The sequence below is a fragment of the Nilaparvata lugens genome, chromosome 7 (genome assembly GCF_014356525.2).
Source record: "Nilaparvata lugens isolate BPH chromosome 7, ASM1435652v1, whole genome shotgun sequence".
NCBI classification, from domain to species: domain Eukaryota; kingdom Metazoa; phylum Arthropoda; class Insecta; order Hemiptera; family Delphacidae; genus Nilaparvata; species Nilaparvata lugens.
In genome coordinates, this window is record NC_052510.1 from 52,120,366 (window position 1) to 52,141,171 (window position 20,806).

At 34.0% G+C, this 20,806-nt stretch overlaps 2 protein-coding genes across 9 annotated transcripts in view; one reads left to right on the top strand and one right to left on the bottom strand.

The window, feature by feature from the left end:
- Window positions 1-525: 525 nt before the first annotated feature.
- Window positions 526-20,806, bottom strand: part of LOC111046111 (G2/M phase-specific E3 ubiquitin-protein ligase) — a 31,922-nt gene continuing 11,641 nt past the window's right edge. For 3 of the 4 annotated variants that reach the window (XM_022331604.2, XM_022331605.2, XM_039433067.1), the window contains exons 3-6: window positions 18,773-18,878; window positions 9,201-9,307; window positions 5,088-5,155; window positions 526-2,504 (exon numbers count right to left, since the gene is read on the bottom strand). In XM_022331604.2, coding sequence (XP_022187296.2) covers window positions 773-2,503 — 1,731 coding nt within the window. In that variant the 5' untranslated portion in view covers window position 2,504; window positions 5,088-5,155; window positions 9,201-9,307; window positions 18,773-18,878 and the 3' untranslated portion in view covers window positions 526-772. Of the gene's footprint in view, window positions 2,505-5,087; window positions 5,156-9,200; window positions 9,308-11,189; window positions 11,589-18,772; window positions 18,879-20,806 lie in introns of those variants that run through there. The other variant, XM_022331606.2, reaches the window with a different exon arrangement.
- LOC111046110 (solute carrier family 22 member 21) overlaps window positions 7,865-20,806 on the top strand; it is a 33,726-nt gene continuing 20,784 nt past the window's right edge. For 2 of the 5 annotated variants that reach the window (XM_022331601.2, XM_022331600.2), the window contains exons 1-3: window positions 7,865-8,888; window positions 18,108-18,250; window positions 20,286-20,538. In XM_022331601.2, coding sequence (XP_022187293.2) covers window positions 8,874-8,888; window positions 18,108-18,250; window positions 20,286-20,538 — 411 coding nt within the window. In that variant the 5' untranslated portion in view covers window positions 7,865-8,873. Of the gene's footprint in view, window positions 8,889-11,329; window positions 11,608-18,107; window positions 18,251-20,285; window positions 20,539-20,806 lie in introns of those variants that run through there. The other 3 variants (XM_039433070.1, XM_022331602.2, XM_039433068.1) reach the window with 2 other exon arrangements.

Sequence of the window (20,806 nt, forward strand, 5' to 3'; positions counted from 1 at the left end):
TTTTTAAATTGAGAACAAACACAGTTGCAAGGTGAAATTACATACTTCGTTATAATTACAATCAATACAGTCCTAATGTACTTCACAACGCAATAAACAGAAAAACATAATAAATACAAAGAAGCATAATAAAACAGAAGCAGAGAAACATAATAGACATATTGATTTAAAAACTTGAGGTACTCAACAAAGGTTGAATGAAAAAGACTAAGAAATTTTCAAAAAACCACTGATTTATTGATAATTAGAAAGACCGGTTTCGGTTATTACACCATTGTCAATCTCTGATAATCTCTAATAGTTTATCAGAGATTGACAATGGTGTAATAACCGAAACCGGTCTTTCTAATTATCAATAAATCAGTGGTTTTTTGATAATTTCTTAGTCTTTTTCATTCAATATGAATAATTACCACAATATCAACTTTTCAACTACACAAAAAAACTCAACAAAGGGTTTAAAATGACAAAATAAAAAACTAAAAAGTTTTTCCAACATCAAGTGTACATTTTTCATATAAAAAATTTTTTTGCTAACATCAAGTGTACATTTTTCATTTTTAGTGTAAGAATGTATATTGCGAACAGAGCGTAAAGTAGCTGTTTCATGTGACATAACCGAGGATTGTAACCAAAAGCCCATTGGTGGGTTACTGATAGAGTAGTTTTCTAATTGAAATAGCAAACACACATTGAAATGAAGCTCACTGGACATCATTTATTGATCAAATACAAACATAGACATGAGGAACGGAACAGTCACCTGATCTGATTAATATGTGTTGAGTGATGTTGATGTTGATGCTGATGTTGATGCTGATTCTGATGTTGGTGTTGATGTTTTGGCTGGACTGGGGATGAACGTCACCAGTGAAGAACCTATTTTACCAACCACTCTAGGACTATTGTTGTTTTCACTGTTTCTCATCACTTCTGTCAGTGAGATCGGAGTAAAATTATCGGTGACTTCAATCACATCATCATCATCGTCATCAGAGTCAATGCTGATTATGTTGGCACCTTCATCATCTGAATCGTCAATTATTATAGGGCACGATTCAAAAGGTTTCATCTCCTTCAAATCTTTAATAATTGAATCTTCCGATTGTGAACTACTAGAAGCTTGCTCTTCTACCTTGGCTACATTAAAATTTGAAGCAAAGACTTTCTCTGAATGAAAACTTTCATCACTTGATCTTTTCCTCTTCAAACTTCTTCTTTCAATAGAAATATTTTGACAGTCACGATCTTCATTGTTTCTTCTTTCGATAGAAATAATTTGATAGTCACTATCTTCATTGTTGGAGTCATTGTCATCATTCAAATTGCTTTGTTGGTGATGCCTATCGGGAATTATGAAAGTTGAGGTATTCTCAGGAACTTCAGGAATTCTTTGTTCATTCAAATTGCTTTGTTGGTGATGCCTATCGGGAGTTATGAAAGTTGAGGTATTCTCAGGAACTTCAGGAATTCTTTGTTCAAGGCAGGGTGTCACTGAGGCAGGTTCATAACCATCACAGTCTATAACTTCGATATTAGAGTCTGTGCTGGCATCATCAGCTAGGTCCGGGTCTGGGGCTGTAATCGGGGTGGCCACTTGGGGTGGTCTGTCCTCTGTCCTTTCTGCGCTCTGGCATGTATCACACTCCCATCTAGATTTTGTCCTAGACATAAGGCACTTCCTGTGGATACCCTGCGAACCGCACAGGGAGCACAGCAGTATTTGCCACATCGAGTTTATATTGTTGTCGGTGAAATCACGTCCCCTCCGGCAGACACATTTCACCGCATCGCAACGAGAATAGCGTTCCAACAGTTCTCTAAAGGCTCGCGGTTCTGTTTCCCAAGACGCATCTTGTTCTGGAATAAAAATTCCATTATCCACTAGAGCCTTTGAAAACTTTTGTTGATTGTTGCACAACGGACATTTCAAAGCGTAGCTTCCAAAGCTGAAAGCAAGTCCCTGTAGACATCGTTTGTGAAAAAATGCGTTCTTTTTACAACATGGTGCCCAGATGGTGTTATCGTTGAGCTCAACATTGTCCAAGCAGACAACACACTCCAATTGAACACCTTTTATAATATCGAACACCTGTTTTGGTATTTTCTGTGTTACGCGGTGCTTAGGACAATACGATGGGAACTGGCCCAAAAACTTATGAGAACAATTGTTTTTGACGCCACATGGGTAATGAAACACAACTTTACACCTTGCGGTCTGACATCTTACGTTGGCCCCAGCGCCATTACAGAATGTACATTGCACTTTCGACAATAAATTTGCAGCTTTTAGGATATCATCTTGGAGGAAGCCAAGAATTCCCTCCTCATCTTCTCCCTTCTGAGCAACACACGATGACAGGAGCAGGCAGAAGTAGTGCACCTCGACTTTGCCCAGTCTGTAGACGGAGCCATAGGTGATTTCATCGGCCTCTCTGCCTTTGCACAGGGTACATCTCTTATTGCGACTGAACTTGTTCAATTTGATCGCTGTTTCGGCCATTCTGAAAAAGTAAGTCATTATTATAACATACAGTCAAGTTGAACAGCAACCAGTCAACATGCAGTCACTTTATTCAAAATCTCTCTTGAATAAGTGACGCTATTATCACTACCCTGTTTTATTCAGAACGGACGCACGAGAAAAATATACATCGACGGACGGACTGGTTCTGACATCAAAATTAAAACAATATTGTAAGAATAGCCTATTATTATGTTTATTTTAGAAAAACTGAAATCAGGTTCAAAAATCAATCATATAATTAACTTCTAGATAGTTTACCGAATAATAATTGATATCTCCACTAATTTACATGTCATGATAAAAACGTTACATGAACGGAAGGGTTGGGTTGGATCTAATGGACCCACAAGCAACTTGAAACATGTTTGACAGCAGACTGGAGCGATCATTTAGAAAAACTAAAACAATAAGTCACTTTAAAGGCTTTTTCAGGACGTTACACCAAGAGTCACCTTGCTAGGAGGACAATTACTTCAATTGCACTTGAAAATGAAAATGTTTGGGTCTCACAGACTTAGCCCAGCCCGTCCGTTCTAGAGTTAAATGTGTGACGCTATTATTACTACGGTATACTACAATCAAGATGAAAAAGAAAATTTCAAATTTTCAGCTATTTCCAAGTCATCATACAAAAAGTGTGTGGACGAACTCTTACATCTTGAATTGGTTGGAATTTATGTAAAATCAATGAATGAGATGAAACCCCAGTGGAAAGTTTGAACTGCTTTGGTTATTAAGATATTATTTTAACTCCGATGATACATGAAAAAATCTGGTGTGGCGCACTCAACTTTCCTTGCCGTTATGAAAATTGATCACCTGACGCTAGTGTTCACGCGCATATGAGTCTACTATTCCAAGATCTGAGCCAGCTGGTGACAGGACAATAACGCTGGATACACACGAGGTCTAGCTGCTATCTCTTCATAGTGAATGATTTAATAGAATCAACAGTTTGCGATTGGATAATCACATTTTCTCGAATTCCGAGCTTATTTTCAATGTAAGGTGAAAATGTTACTGAACATTAATTGTACAGATTTTCATGGTCAATCTTCTCCACTCATTTTTTTTTTGTTTAAATTGTATCTGAAGCCTCATAATTGGGAATCTAAAGTCGAACTTTGCTTAGATGGAGTGGAGCTCCTGAAATTTTTACAGATATGGGACTTGTGGCAGTTGATAGAGCTTATCAATGACTATATTAGGTATAAATTTGATCAAAATCGTTGGAGCCGTTTTTGAGAAAATCGTGAAAAACCCTGTTTTTGACAACATTTTCGCCATTTTAGCCGCCATCTTGTATTGCATTTGATCGAAATTGTTCGTGTCGGATCCTCATCGTGTAAGGACCTTAAGTTCCAAATTTCAAGTTATTACGTTAATTGGGAGATGAGATATCGTGTACACAGACGCACATACACTCATACACACACACACACACACACACACACACACACACAGACCAATACCCAAAAACCACTTTTCTGGACTCAGGGGCCTTGAAACGTACAGAAATTTGGAAATAGGGGTACCTTAATTTTTTTCGGAAAGCAATACTTTCCTTACCTATGATAATAGGTCAAGGAAAGTAAAACTTGTATTTTTAGTTGAAGAGTATAATATAGAATAGTTACTTGATATTTTATAAATAAACAGGTGATGTTCATTAACAAAACATTACCATTTGAATAAGTTAGTTTGCTTCAGAAAATAAATTATCAAATCGTTCAAAAATAAGTCAGTCAAAAATGAATCAGAACTTACTAAAAAAGGATTCAATATTACAAAACAGGATTTTATATTATATCATGCTGATTTTGGAAGTTTAGACTTGTCTCAAGAACCATGAATGCTGAACTTTTTCAACAGTCTAGTTTAGACATGACAACAACTTTGACACTTAAAGGTGCGTACAGATTTACGCGCCGCGAACATGAGCAATTCACTTTTAATCAGCTGATTCCAAGCTTTTTATATCTGTATCTTACCGTTTCTGTACAAATACAGATATAGTCGGCTGATTAAAAGTGAATTGCTTATTTTCGCGGCGCATATATCTGTAAGCACCTTAAGCCTTCAGCCGATCACATAGCGGCGTTGCCAGATAATGTAAAATTGCTACTTTTGAAAATCTATAATTTTAACTACAGATTGTTAGTGAAATATGTTTTTTCTCACAATTATGTTGATATAACTCATTATTTGATGAATCCCATTATTTAAATTCATCAAGAAGGTTACATTTCAACACTACAGATCCTGATACTTCTAGATCAATATTTTATTCTTATCAATTTTTGGGCTTTAAGCCTGTTGTTCCTTTCCCAATCATTCATAGTTGAGAATGATATTGTATCTATCAATGTATAAATTGTATAAATAAATAAATATTCTGGAATAGAATATCAGCGATCAAATTTCACATATTATAGATCTGTGGTAAAATTGGAAATAAAAATGAAAATTGCAGTTTCACACAATTTCGCTACGCCGCTATTTCAAATCGTAATTCATTTTATTCATACTATTACAGTTAAAATATAATAAGGTTTTTTACCTTGTTTGTATAGAAATACAAAATGGAGAATATTTCAAATTTTGGACGTCTCGACACCAATCAAATTCCTGTGGGAAAAGAATAATACAGAATGAGAAAACTCATAAAATTTCTGTAAACTTCACATAATTATAATATCTATCAAGTTGGATAAATACAAGCCAAAATCAATACCTGTAGAACATACATTTTACTTTTGTTGCCCTATTACCATAGGTAAGGAAAGTATTGCTTTCCAAAAAAAAATTAAGGTACCCCAATTTCTTAATTTCTATACGTTTCAAGGTCCCCTGAGTCCAAAAACATGATTTTTGGGTGTTGGTCTGTGTGTGTGTGTGTGGTGTGTGTGTGTGTGGTGTGTGTGTGTGTGTGTGTGGTGTGTGTGTGTGTATGTGTGGATGTCTGTGAACACGATAACTCCATTCCTAATTAACCGATTGACTTGAAATTTTAAACTTAAGGTCCTTATACCATAAGGATCTGACAATAAGAAATTCAATAAAATTCCATTCAAGATGGCGGGAAAAATGGCGGATAATTACTAAAAAAACCATGTTTTTCACGTTTTTCTCGAAAACGGCTCTAACGATTTTCTTCAAATTTATACCATGGATATTTATAAGCCCTATCAACTGACATGAGTCTCATTTCTGGGAAAATTCCAGGATCTCTGTAATATTCTTGAGAAAAATGGCGGATAATGACTAAAAAAACCATGTTTTTCACGATTTTCTCGAAAACGGCTTCAACGATTTTCTTCAAATTTATACCATAGATTGCTATTCATAAGCCCTATCAACTGACATGAGTCTCATTTTTGGGAAAATTGCAGGAGCTCCGTAATATTCTTGAGAAAAATGGCAGATAATTACTAAAAAAACCATGTTTTTCACGATTTTCTCAAAAATTACTTGACCTTTTTTTTCAAATTCATACCCTGTATAGTTATTTATCAGCTCTATCAACTGGCATGAGTCTTTTCCCTGGAAAACTAATGGGGGGTCCACCCCATCCTTGAGAAATGGACGTTGTAACCACCTTCTAGTGCATAAGGTAGGTAGGTAGAGCAGTTTATAAAAATCTGGTGTGGTACACTCACACAACTTTTCCTTGCTCATTGAACTACAAGCCTCATTCTTAAACGAGAATGATTTAGGGGAATAACACAATGACGATTGGCGGCAACATATTTGAAACTACGATCAGACTTCTGTATATGTGTATAGTTGTTTTCAGAGTACTTTTTCCTTTGTGTAAATTGTGAAATTCGATATTTTTTTTAAAAGTCGTCAAAACAGCTGTTCTACAGATGAAATATCTCGACTATGTGTTCTTTTTATGAACTGCTCTACCTACCTACCTCATGAACGAGATGGAGGCTACAAAGTCCATTTCTCAAGGATGGGGTGGACCCCCCATTAGTTTCTCAGAAAGGAGATCTCATTCCAGTTAATAGAGCTGATAAATAACTATACAGGATATGAATTTGAAAAAAATCGGTCAAGTCATTTTTGAGAAAATCGTGAAACACATGTTTTTTTAGTGATTATCCGCCATTTTTCTCAATAATATTACGGAGCTCCTGAAATTTTCCCAGAAATGATACTCATGTCAGTTGATAGGGCTAATAAATAGCTATCCATGGTATAAATTTGAAGAAAATCGTTAAAGCCGTTTCCGAGAAAACCGTAAAAAACATGGTTTTTAGTGATTATCCGCCATTTTTCTCAATAATATTACAGAGCTCCTGCAATTTTCCCAGAAATGGGACTCATGTCAGTTGATAGGGCTTATAAATAGCTATCCATGGTATAAATTTGAAGAAAATCGTTAGAGCCATTTTCGAGAAAAACGTGAAAAACATGGTTTTTTAGTAATTATCCGCCATTTTTTCCGCCATCTTGAATTGAATTTTATTGAATTTCTTATTGTCGGGTCCTCATGGTATAAGGACCTTAAGTTTAAAATTTCAAGTCAATCGGTCAATTAGGAATGGAGTTATCGTGTTCACAGACATACACACATACACACACACACACATACACACACACACACACAGACCAATACCCAAAAATCATGTTTTTGGACTCAGGGGACCTTGAAACGTATAGAAAACTTGAAATTGGGGTACCTTAATTTTTTTTGGAAAGCAATACTTTCCTTACCTATTGTAATAGGGCAAGGAAAGTAAAAAGAACACTGTCATAGTCTAGATATTTCATCTGTAGAACAGCTGTTTTGACGACTTTTGAAAAAATCATCGAATTTCACAATTTACACAAAGGAAAAAGTACTCTGAAAACAATTATATATACACATATAAAGTTGTCTGATCGTAGTTTCAAATATGAGCAAGGAAAGTTGTGTGAGTGTACCTCACCAGATTTTTTAATCATGGGTTGAGTTTGATAAGAATGATTATTTTTAATGTATAATAGTATCTTGGAATTCATCAAAAAATAAAATATAATCACGTTCAAGAAGTTAGAATGACGGCGATTGACACTCTCGATAGGAGTGTGATTAACCCTAGAGCTACATCGGTTGTAAAAAAACCAGGTCAAAAACAAGTTAAAATATGAAAGCTAGCACATTTTTGTAAAATTTTGTATGTTTGTTTTTGTGAATGACCAATGCTATACTGTAGTTTGAGATTGTGACGCAGTCAAATTAGGCGACGACAACAAAATTCAACAACCAATCACAAACAATAATAATAATAAGCAATAATTCTAAAAACATGAGCAGTGATCAATGATTGAATACTGAGCCGTTCAGAGTAATTGGCTAGCGCCTTCGGCACAGTCGCAGACGTTTTCTTTTCCGTCATATTTGTCCTCTCTTTGTCTTATAATCTTCCACTTGTCTTTTTCTTCTCGACGTCTTCGTCGATCCATCACATCTTGGCCTCCTGTTCCTTCTCATCTTTTGCAATCTATGGTGCTCAAATTTTTTCACTTGTCAAATTTTTTATAATATTTTCGTCGACCAATCCTTCATTATCTTCCTTTTCTTTTCCTTTCTCGACAACTTTCTACTGCATAATATTTTAACAGTTCCCTTGTATAATTTACATAATCTCCATCATAATGTGTACATTATTTTTAATATTTTTTATATTTTCTATGAAACTGTTGATTGTACTCTAATTATCTTATAATTACTGATATTAATCTCGCTCTTTATGTCTGTATCTTTCCTTCCTTCCCTCTTTCTAACAAACCCTGTTACGCATCTTTCCTTTCTTTACCTTTTCTCTTTCTCATTTTTACTCTTCTCCATTTTTTCTACTGGAATTCTCTTAGGGCGTAGATAGCCAAAAAATCACAAATATTGGAAAATCTCAAATTCTTCCTCTTTCCACATGTACTTTCTTCTCCACCTATCCTATTCATATTCTTCTTTTTCTCTTTTTCGCTTCATCTCCACAACGTTTCCGTTGAACAGCTCGTCTCTCTCTCTCTCCCTCTCTCTGATGCTTTTCTCCTTTCCCTCTTCATCCTCCTTGCATCTTCTCCTCCTACTCGCTCCACCTTCTTTATCGTTATCCTTTTCATTCCCATTCTCCAACCTCTTCTAAATGTTCTTCCTCTGATTCTAGTCTACTTTCTTCTTCTACATCTTCTTAGTTGAGCAATCAGCACGCACACTGATTTCAGTCCAGATTGTCTGTCAATATAGTAATCAGTTCATTTAATTTTCCTCATCACTACAACTGCGATTACAGAACTCGCGCTTCAGATTGTGTGTACTGTGTAAGTGTGCAACAATAATTAAGCTGAAAACATGGATAATAATATGGTAAGTGCATTCAAATTAATTAAATGATAACTGAAATCATTACTGGAGATTCTCCCCATAAGAGTAAAGTGGAGCAATCAATTCAGATGATAATTATTTATTCATTTATGTTTTAGCTCCTCTGAGATTTCAGGTTTTTTACGCTTTTCTAATCACTTTTGAATTTATGTTGTTTCTCATGAATGTTTTTTCCATCCCAATGACAAAAATTTATCAACTAAAACATATTCAGCTCATTTCAAGTAAAACCTTGACTACATTATTAACTCAAACTAAAACATATTTAGCCAGAAATATGTCTATGATATTTACCTAAACGTGTTGTTCAAATTTTTCATGACCGTGCAAATTCTTCTTCCATTTTGGATTGATAACTTTTGAATTTTGTTTTTTGTCTGTCAAGCCGGTTTCCTGGTAGTCTGCAACAGAATTTATTCACATGTTAATTAAAAAATATTATTCATAAAACTAAATAATTAATGCATGGTTAATGGTAACCTAAACACATCTACAGTAAACCGAACTGTTAGAACTACCCTGCTTATTTGTATTTTTTCTTTTTAATTTATTTGATGTGCTTCATGATCAGGGCAGGGGTTAGGGAATATTATTATTGTTTATAAGCTTTTTTCGAATTAGTTTCTGATAAAGGATCTGCAGTAATGAAACAAGTAGGCTTACACCGGTTAGTTTTAGTTTTATTAGATTATCCTGTTTTTAAATATAATATTATATACAATATATTACAAGTTTAATATAATATCGTTTTTTGATTTCAATGAGGTTTTAAAGTATTATAATACTAATATTTCACTTCATTATTGGGAGACAAAGCGGTTTTTGATAACTCTCTGAAACGACCTAAATTTATCTACTTGAAGTATGTCACTGTTAATAATAACTTGATAGAATAAAAACACAATATTATGTTGTATTTTCTACTTTGATTAACTGATAGATCAATGATAACTTACGTTGAATTCAAATGTATGTCTGTTTTCGCGCATATAAATTGGTGGTTTCAAAAACGCGGGTAAAAAGTGAGCAATTTGAATCATGCGAGGAATATGCTAAAACAGTAGGCTTGCAAATCTCTAGTAGCGAAAGCAAGGTACGGTATGGAAATGCTTTTGAATGGACCAACTTGGACTGGTTTCTAGTGTTAAATCTCTTGAGCTCTTTCCTCCTTGACCTTGCCTAGAACGACACTGGTCAACATAGTTCAAAGTCAATACCCTGCCAAAAACCTGTTCGAATTGAAAAAGATTCAAAAATTTCTCCCATCAATTTTTTGCAAGATTTTGTGTTGGTCAGTGTCTTTTCAAAGCGTTTTTGTGCTTGATCTCCGGTCTTGGAAGGTATGCTCACCATAAATTATTGATTGGAAGCTTTAATACTTAGACTAATATCTTCAATTTCAGCAACACTAGTTTTTAAAGGCATAACAAACTTTTAATTATGCAAAATAATAAAAGATTTTTAGTGATGAAATTTATCTAGTCTGTGAAGTTATTATTCTAAATTAGCTATCTGTGAAATACTGTGAATATTTCATTTAAGCTCTACATATCTATTTATTTATTTATAGACATGAGATACTGCAACAGGCATTCGCCAGAAACTGCTTTCAACCTTAATTAAAAAAAAAACAGTCCAGAGATTATGTAAAGTTGAATATTAAAATATTATATTAACAATATTCTTGGTCTAAATCACTACCAATAGTGTGAGTTCTATATTATGAAAATATCAAGAATAAGGTCAATAATGTTTGGGACTCAAAATAGAAATTTTTAGAGTACAAAAATAGTGTTTATTACTATCTAGTAATTTTTCATACTTTTAACAAAGCATGCAATTTGTCACTGTTGAGTTGCTGAGTAATACAAACAATCAAATTGGATTGTAAGATTATTCAATTCTATTCATTCATTATACCCAACATATTATAATTATGATTCACTCATTTATTGATAGAGTAAATAGGTAAAACTCTATTTACAGACGATCTTATCGTTAAAGTTATGTTTCTGATAAAACTGTATAGTGAAAAAATGAGAGTATTTTTCCTCACAAATTTATTACTCTAAACACTAGACAATTATTACTTTCATTTTGTATTGAAACTATTAACATACTCAAAACAATCAGCTTGCTTGATGACATGAGGTTTGACGGAATTGTAAAACACAAACGTAAAACTAATTTTAAATTAATCTAATGCACATACTGATATTTATTAATAAACGTTGATAAATCAATTAATAAATTAAAATTGATAGAAAACCAAATAGTACACACCCAAAACAGTGAATGAGTTTCTGATTAAAGATTCCTACATATTATTTTCTTTGTTCACCAAAATTTGTTCAAGGTTAGTCTTGATACAATATTAGCAATCTGGTTCAGCCATCTGATTAAATGTATTAAGATAGTTCAACAGTTGAATTTCTATCATATTGCAATGAACTTACATTTTAACCGCGGACAAAAGTTCTAGTATTAAAAACTTGATATTCTGATTTGCTTTTTTTGAGTAAAATCTACTAAAAAAATAAAATTTTTCGTTCTTTTGACAACTGAAGAGTACTTATAATATGGATATGGTCTTAAAAAATACCTTTTTACAACGCTCTTCATTAAAATAATGCATTTGCAATGTTTCAAATTTTCTACGTAGTGAAATGTTTACACACCATCCAGTGGGAGAATTCCAAAGGTCAGTTTGTAATCCGTTTTGAGCTCATTCATAATAGTTATTGAGAATATTTTGCAATATTCACGTGTTACTTTTAAACTCAAAATTTATTCCTACCATAAGAAGTGTAAAACTTAATATTGTTTTTTCATTTTATTCATTCAATTTAATAAAATGATAGTGTTTATAGCAAAAATTAACTTTTAATATCATATTGTTCATAGTTCTATCTATTTATTATTTTGAGCAATAACTAAAATTAACAGTACAGGTGAGCAAGAGAGATAAAAAATTTTCTTAGTTTTGAAATCAAATCAGAACAATAGAATATATTGTTGCGAATCAAAGCTTTATTAAGAATCAATGAGAAGAAAACCAAGTACCGTAGTTGTTTCACCTGGACCTTTATTTCAAGAAAATTTACAAGTAAAAATTTAATTTAATTATAATATCATCATTATAAATCATCCTATTTGTTAGAGTTGAAACAAACCAACAATGAGATTTTAAAACAATCTAGCGTTTTATTTGAATATATATTTTAAAAACATATAGACACATTTATGTCCAACTTCTCTTCAAAAATTTTTCCTCATTACTCTTGCAAAAGTTATTACAGTTTGCAAAGTAACTCGACATGAAAACTAGAATAATAGATTAGAGAAAGCTGATTGCTTTCAAGCAAAGTATTATAATCACTAAGGTATCACAAATGTATTCACTACTATGCACATTATTATTCATGGTTTATCCTCTACTTGTCGAATATTCCTAATTTTATTTCCAATAAAAATCTTTTGTTCTAGATGATGTAATATATGTCATACGTGCTCATTCACATAATTCGTTTTTTCTTCGTCTTCATCTTGCACACTATTGTATCTATTAAACTAAATCTCACATATTTATATCCTAGTATTCCAACTAGTTCCAAAAGTTAATTTTGTGAGAATATGCACTGATAAACTTTGAGTATCACTTCATCTACCATCTGTTCACTGTATTTTTCAAATATTTCCTACGTTTCAGCTCATTTTGAGTCATCTTGCTTTGTTTACAAGCCCAATTCAGTAGAAGCACAGTCTAAACATAAAATTAACCGTAGTCCGACAATCAATTAACAATATTTTTCAATTCAGTAACGTGAAGGTTCATTGCTGCAGCTCCTTTATTGGAAGCTGTGTCACTTTATTCTAACGTACAGTTGTTTACTGACATTTCGATCAATTACTTTCTTGAACGTTCATAGAAATATCAATATTTTTTAACAATCAATATACGGCTGCAATCATATTGGATATTGTTGAAAGAAGATAATAATGATCTAAAACTATCTTAATTAAATAAAAACTAATATTGTAATGGATATGGAAATATCCAAAGTTAGTAGACAGTTCTGTCTACTAACGTTGGAAATATCAATATTTTTAAACAATTAATATACAGCTGTAATCTTACTGGATTTTGTTGATAGACAATAATAATTGTCTAAAATCTTAATTGAATAAAAACTAATATTGTAATGGATATTAAGGATAAGTAACCTCCAAATGCAATAATATTAACAAATGTTTAACTTTTCTTTCTGTTTAGGCTAGTAGTGAAGGTCGCATCTGACATGATGCTGTGGTAGACATCTGTATTCAAAGAAAACTATTTGATATTAACAAAATGAAAATGAAAAAGAACTTTATTCTGCCTTTGAATAAATCTCTGATCTATAAAAACTATTTGATATAATAGTTCCGGTTGTTCCACCAATCTCAATCTTCAGTAAACACTATAGTATGAGTCATTTTGATAATTCATTGCTACACCATTATTAATTGGTAAATTCACTAGAGAGAGTTTACTGGAGATTGATAATCATTGAAACTTGATACACAATTATCAATCTCTTGTAAACTCACTAAGTAAGAGTTTACTGGAGATTGATAATGATGTATCAACCGAAACTAGTACCTAAAATGGTTTAGATAAATCAGTGGTTTTGAAATGGCAAGTCGTTTTCATTCAAAATCAATATTTAGTTGTTTGAGAGAACCTAATAGAGCTGAACGTTCACTACAGTGTTTTGCTATAAAAGTAATAAACTCATGCAATGCAGGATTACAAGAAATAATACGAGTAAAAACCACTTTTCTGTGATTCGGGTCTTGCCCAAGGCAATAAATATGTTTCCTCATGCTCATGTCCCATCTTAACCTTCCCATTACCCTCTACACAAGCTTCCCTTCCCATTACACAAGCTTGGAGCTTATGAAGCATCACTCTTAGGCTCAACTCACACTTACGCGACTCAGGTCGAGAAGAGACTCGACTCTAGTCGAGATCATGTGTTTCCAAATGGTGATGACACTCAGACCTGTCGACTCTAGTCTCCGCGACTGTCACCATTTGAAAACACATGCTCTCGACTAGAGTCGAGTCTCTTCTCGACCTGAGTCGCGTAAGTGTGAGTTGAGCCTTAGTGAAAAAAACTATGGAAAGCATTACGTACATTTTATCACTCATTAAAATAATAATGTTCTTTCAAGAGTGACCAGTTCTTATTTTAGAAACTTTAATTTATCATATCAATAATCAAAAATTTTAATCAACTTCCCTAATGTAAAGAAGATGCTCAAACTCTGAATTTATCTGGAATGAGACCTACTACGAGAGTAAAATATTGTTTGATAGGCAAACTCTGATTTTATCTGGAACGAGACCTATTACGAGAGTACAATATTGTTTGATAGGCAAGTGCTTTTGTAAATGACAAAGCATTATTTAACATTGCATAGGCATTTTGTAGAAAACTGCAGATCAACATATTAATGAATAAAGAGAAGATTGTCAATTTCACTAATGACATTCAGACTCTTGTCTCATTCAGCAGAATGTCAGTATACTATACAAATCACATTTGTGATGTTCATTCATTCATCTTTAGTATGGATTAGTTCCACAATATATCCAAATCAAATACCTAGGATATCTAGTATCTATATCTCTTAGATATGATTCGTGAATTCTACTATACTTTCCTTATTATTTTACTCTTAGTGATGTGGGCTGTGTGAATATTTTTAAAATAACAGGGTATTAATTAGATGATAGGGTACATATCATTTATAGTGGAGTGTATATTTATTCATTACATTATCTTTGTCTATTAGGAAATTATTCAATGCATAAAACTTCTTTGTTTATTTGTATTAAATGTTATAGTATAGTATCCAAATTTTTATTGTAATTGTTTTGATGAATAAACATTTTTAATACCCGGAACAAGCTTATTTGCAATTTTCAAGTTTGTTAAGATCTCTTAGATCGAATCAATTTTTTACTTCTATTAAAACAGTATAATTCTGCTAATAACGAATTTTGAGTGCTTTTTGCTCGAGTGGAAATCTTATGCCCGGCTTCACCGAGCTCATTCAAGGCATTTGAACACCAACGCTTTACAACGAGTGCACTAATATAATATGATTTCTATGGCATTAGTTGCTATCAATAATTCCAGTGCACACTTGTAACGTATCCGATTTGACCATGTTCAAATCTCTTGACCGAGCTTAGTGAAACCAAGTAGAAGCTACAATCAGTAGAAACTCCTTGTAATGAGCCAGACTGGATAGTTATGGGATTTTGGCTTTCACTTTTCTTAGAACGGGAAGGCATTTCCTCTCTTTATTATAATGAGGATGAGCAACAAAACTGACAAGTGATATCAGACAATGCTAATATAGAAAATCCATTTTTCTAGAACTTGAGATGAACGCCCAATTCCTTGAAATGTTGTTCAAGACACAGTAATATTTATATTACTTGGGTTTCGGAAAAGCCTATTCTATATTTTTGTATTAATTTTTGTGCTAGACTTAATCTACCTATTATATCATTTCTCTCCCAACCATATACAGTGCACATATACAGTTCAATAATTATTTTCTTAGTCTATATCATGTAAATTCATCTATAATTTTGCTGTATTGTAAGCTATTGTATATAAGTGTATAAGACAGTAAATATTGTAATCTACATAAATAAAGTACTCAATCAATCAATCAATCAACCATATCAAGTATTATATTATTTTGTGCTAATACATTAAGGGCCGGTTTCCGAGCTCGAGATTTAGCCAAGTCCTAGACTTTAAACAGCAGGAGTCAGAAAATTGGTTTTCCAAAATGGGGCGTAGTCGCAGTCATTGTCATAGTCACGTTTGAATTAAATTTCGAAAAACTAGAAAATTGAACCCAAAATGAAATAAAGAGGATATAGTGTAAAGTTTCAGCTATTTTGAATTATTTAGGAAAGTCTAATTTCGTCAAGGAAAAACGTTTCCAATTTTAGAAATGTGAAAATAAAAACTACGACTACTGTTATAAAAGCTGCGACTACGCCCCATTTTGGAAAGCTAATTTTCTGACTCCAGGTGTTTAAAGTCTAGGACTTAGCTAAATCCCGAGCTTGGAAACCGGCCCTTAATGCTTTTTCTTCACCTACTACCTAAAGTTGCTTTCTAATATAAATAGATCAGAATACTACAGTCCTACCTTTTCTCCCATGTTGAAGGCCACGAGTTATAACATGACCCTCAACCCCTCAAACGGTGAAAGAGTGGCTGGCATGTTAGGGATGAATGGACGGTAATGTATCTTTCACACAAATCTTTTCCTCACTCTCTCTCTCTCTCACTCTTGACCTTGGACTGGACAAACCATGTGACGTTGACATGCAATAAGGTGATTGCTGGGATCAAGACGTTGGAGAAGTTTTCGGACTTCATTCCTTTTTCAACAAAGGTTATGTTTGTGTTTGTGAACTACTACAGAGGATGCAGCGTGCACAAAACTACTGTGACCGCTTCATCTTCAACCTCAGACGTCACAACCATGTGACAGAATATTTTGACCGACTTGGACTCATGAAGCTACATGAATGTAGGTCATTTCATGCGGTTCTCTTTCTGCATAAAGTGTTGAAAACTCAGACACCCAAATACATAGCTGAAGATTTTCACTTCGTGAGTGACATTGGTCGGGATGGTACCCGGCATGGTTCCCATTTGCTGGCTGTCCCAATTCATAGGACAAGTCCTTTCTTGTGATGGCTTGTGGATTGTGGAAATCATTGCCTGTTGAGTTGAGACGAATTGAGGAGCCTCGTCGGTTTGGCACGGCTGTTTTAAGGTGGATCAGGGGTGGTGTGGGTGGCTGGACCTAGCACAAGGTTCTTTGGCGAGTTTTCTTTCTTTTTCTTCTTTTATTTTTTTATTCTTCTTTTTCTGCTTCTACTTCTTCTTTTGTAAAATTTGAACTATTTTCAATTTTTAATTTCTATTTATATCTTAATAATTATAGTTAAGGTTTTTTTCTACATTGATTATTATTCTGTAATTCAATAATATTTATCAACCTTGTTTTTGTAATATTGTATATTTTTTCCCAATTTGATTTGTTTAATCTTGAATTATTCAGCTTTGTATTGGAGGGTTGAGTGTAAGAGAGGGCCGGCTGCGCCCTAACTCCGCCCTTCTAGGTTAAAATAAAGGCAGCTATTCTATTCTCTCTCTCTCTCTCTCTCTCTGCATGCATACGGTCAGTGCAGATATTGTTTGAAGTGAAGGTACCGGCTACCGGGAACGAACTGACCTAACTCTTAGGCTCAACTCACACTACCTCGACTCAAATCGTACGACTCCAGTCGAGGATAAGTCAGTCTCTCGACCTTACAACTTTTTTGATCATTGTCATCCATGCCATATCTCCTACGGTCTACTCATGTGGGGTCACTCAGCCAAGGTTATGGACATACTGAAGCTGCAAAAACGGGCCGCCAGGATCATTACTGGAAGCGAACATCTTGCTCATTGCAAGCCCATTTTTGCTAGGCTGGGTATTCTAACTGTAATCAGCCACTTCCTCCTTCTCTGCCTCATGTACGTGAAGAAGAATCAACAAAATTTGTTGACTCGGACTGATGTACATCACCACAACACCAGGCATCGAGAGCTGTTTGACGTCCCCATGGTGCGCCTCCAGAGATCGCGGGTATATGCTATAGGAGTTCAGCGCTACGCTACTTCAACAGGCTGCCTGCAGGGGGGAAGCAGTTGGACCTCAGCGTGTTGGAGAGAGTTGTGACCGGTTTTCTGAGAGCCAGGGCTTATTACGATGTCCAGGAATATGTGAATGATGACCTGTCTCAAATATTATCAGGCTAAAGTGCCATTATGTTGAAGAGCAAGACCTCATATGATATAATTTTTTTCGATCTGAACTTGATCACTGCCATCTTGATCATTTTAGTGTTTTTTGTTATATTTGTTTTATTCATGACATGACGCCATCGATCCTACAATTGTGGGTAATGGATGAAGAAGAAGGTATAAAGGTATAAAGACATTTCCTCAGCAACTTCAAGTCAATGCCTGCAACGCTTTCCTGGCTTACATAAAGTCAACATTTATTTATTTCATCATTCAAATGAATTTTATTCTGGATTTTGTTCATATGTATTTCATCTTTCAGATGAATGTTGATGAGCTGTTTGTTGAAACTGGAGAATGCGGGAAATACCAAGTACTTCAATACTTTTTACTAGCTTTTCCTATCATCTTTTCATCTTATCAAACCATCACGTACATCTTCTCTACTGGAATTCCTGATTACAGGTAACCATGAAATTATTAGTATCGTAGAAATATTTCTAGAACATTATAAGGTTATAGATTTTAATATTACAAATCGTTATTACAATATAATATGATTGGGAGAAGACAACAGGCATAGTCCAAAACAGTCCTTCTCCCAAATTTTGATGAATAAAAGTTTCGAAAAATGAATGAGGTTATGATTTCACCTTCCACTTTAAAAAGTCCAATTATCACTTCAAAACTAATGACTTCAACATCTGGCACGTAATCTATCCTTAGCAATGCACAAAAGCTTTGGCAAAAGTAATTTGCACAAAAGCAAAAATATTAGAAGCCGTAATACCCTAACATCACTACTTAGTATTGTTTCTTTTACGTTCTGCAATATCAGCCTGTGCAGCTTATGAATCAATAAATCTTTGAAAGATCAGGAAAATAGCGATATTTCCTATTCATGAAATGATTTTCGAAAATAATAATTCATTTGTGGGATAATGCTATTCTTCATAAGTGTCATGTAAAACCAAATTGAGAACTTACCTGCACAATAGAAATCGCAATTCCAAGCCAGCTCAGAGACTTTTCAGCCAATGGCAGGCCACCGGATTACCATGCACACCAATAGTAATGACGAGGATTGTGAGTTCTGGAACACAATAGATTATATCTCTATTTTAGATCCAAGTCTTATAAGACCAAATGAGTTAGACATGTTCAGTTACCATTATTTAATGGCACATAAATTTCAGTTCTAAAAAACTTGAGCTACCTTAATTATTTAGAAAAATAATGGCTCAAAGTGTCTTGAGATTTTGTCTGTAAGATATTGTGCTTTTGTTAAACTTAGACTAGTCTATTTCAAATTTTTGTAATGTATGCATTTTTGGCAAATAAATTTCAATTTTAATTTTTGAAGACAAAACTTAATAAAACACATTGTAATATTTACTTGATATAGAAGTTAAGTACTAAGGAAACGTAGCATTCAATTGATAATTAGGAAGAACTTTAAGAAAAAATCTTAATATGTGTCCGATATTTATGAGAAAGTCACTTGGACAAATAATTAGTTCTATATAAATAGTAATTAATTAATATTAGAAAACCTATTATGAAAGTGTAAAAATTGTTGGTCAACAAAATAGGCTGACATATTAGGACCTAAACCAATGAATTACTGAATAAGTAGTATGTCAAACTAGAGAAGTAGCTTGAAAGTTTTGAATTTTTTCATGGAAGGTGTCTTAATTACTTGGTCCAGTTTGAGGTTACATTTGACTATAAATGTTGTCTGGAATGTTCATATTTCTAATTAAAAAACAGTATCAACGACGAAGATATAAATAGGATGTGCTCCTCCATAGATATTGTTACAGTATTCTTTAGTTTTTTGATAGTTTTGGAAATTGTAATATATTTGTATTCAACAGTTTTCAATCGCACTGTTTTATGCAAGATGAATTTGCATCATTGATTTCTTTTTCTAACTATATTCATATTAAATTATGTATAGGTTTTCAACCTGCTTCTCTCTCAAAGGCATGGGCTCCTATTTCACATCTTTTTGTGTAGTTGAGAAGTTGATATCATGGTAATTATTCGTATTAAATAAAAAGACTAAGAAGTTGTCAAAACCACAGTTTTTATAAAAAGTAGGAAGACTAGTTTCGGTTGTTACAACATTGTCAATCTCTGATAAACTAAACCTAAACAGAAACTAAGAGATTGACAATGGTGAAACAACCGAAACCAGTCTTTCTACTTTTAATAAAATCTGTGGTTTTGACAATTCCTTAGACTTTTTATTCGATACTTTACATCTATTCAATCATACCTGAACTTATTATCCATATCTTCATGAATCAATGTTTATTTTTTCAAGTAATTTTTATATTATCATGACAGTGCTATTTCAATGTATTTGTTTGCACGGAAAATAAAGTATTTCAAGTATACTAAGATTAACGGTTTGTACACTTAACACTATTATCCATACAGTACGTGAATGTTTCATTTTTGCGTTGAATTACTGGAATGTTTTATGCATGTGTAGATGTCTGGTGCCAGAGTGCGAGAACGAGACGGAATCGCCGAAGTTCTCGCCGCCATGGCTGCGATCGGCCGTGCCGATGGAGGCGGAAAGCGGCAGCGGTCACCCCGCCCAGTGCATGCGGTTCCGGCCGCTAATGAACTGCACAGACGGCGGTCTGGTGGACCGCTGCACCGCCGACCTGTTCGACCACAGCGATCCCATACGCTGCCACCAGTTCGTCTTCAGGGAGCACGAGAGGACAGTCGCGTCTGAGGTTAGTCTCGTTATTGTCAATTGAATTCACTAAAATTCTTCACAATCGTACGTTGTACTTTTTGTATTGAGTTGAATTTCCTCAATTTATCAGTTCATCAAGGGAAGTTTCTCAGATCTGCCAGTTCTCAAATTGTCTGGTGTATGAGAGTGGACTCCTTTCATCGACTGGGTCTTAGTTCATCAATGTTATCGCACGTTAATTTGTCGGTCCCGGCTGAAGTAGAACAGTCGTAAGGCCCATTGACAGTTTAAAGCTGTGCAAAGGC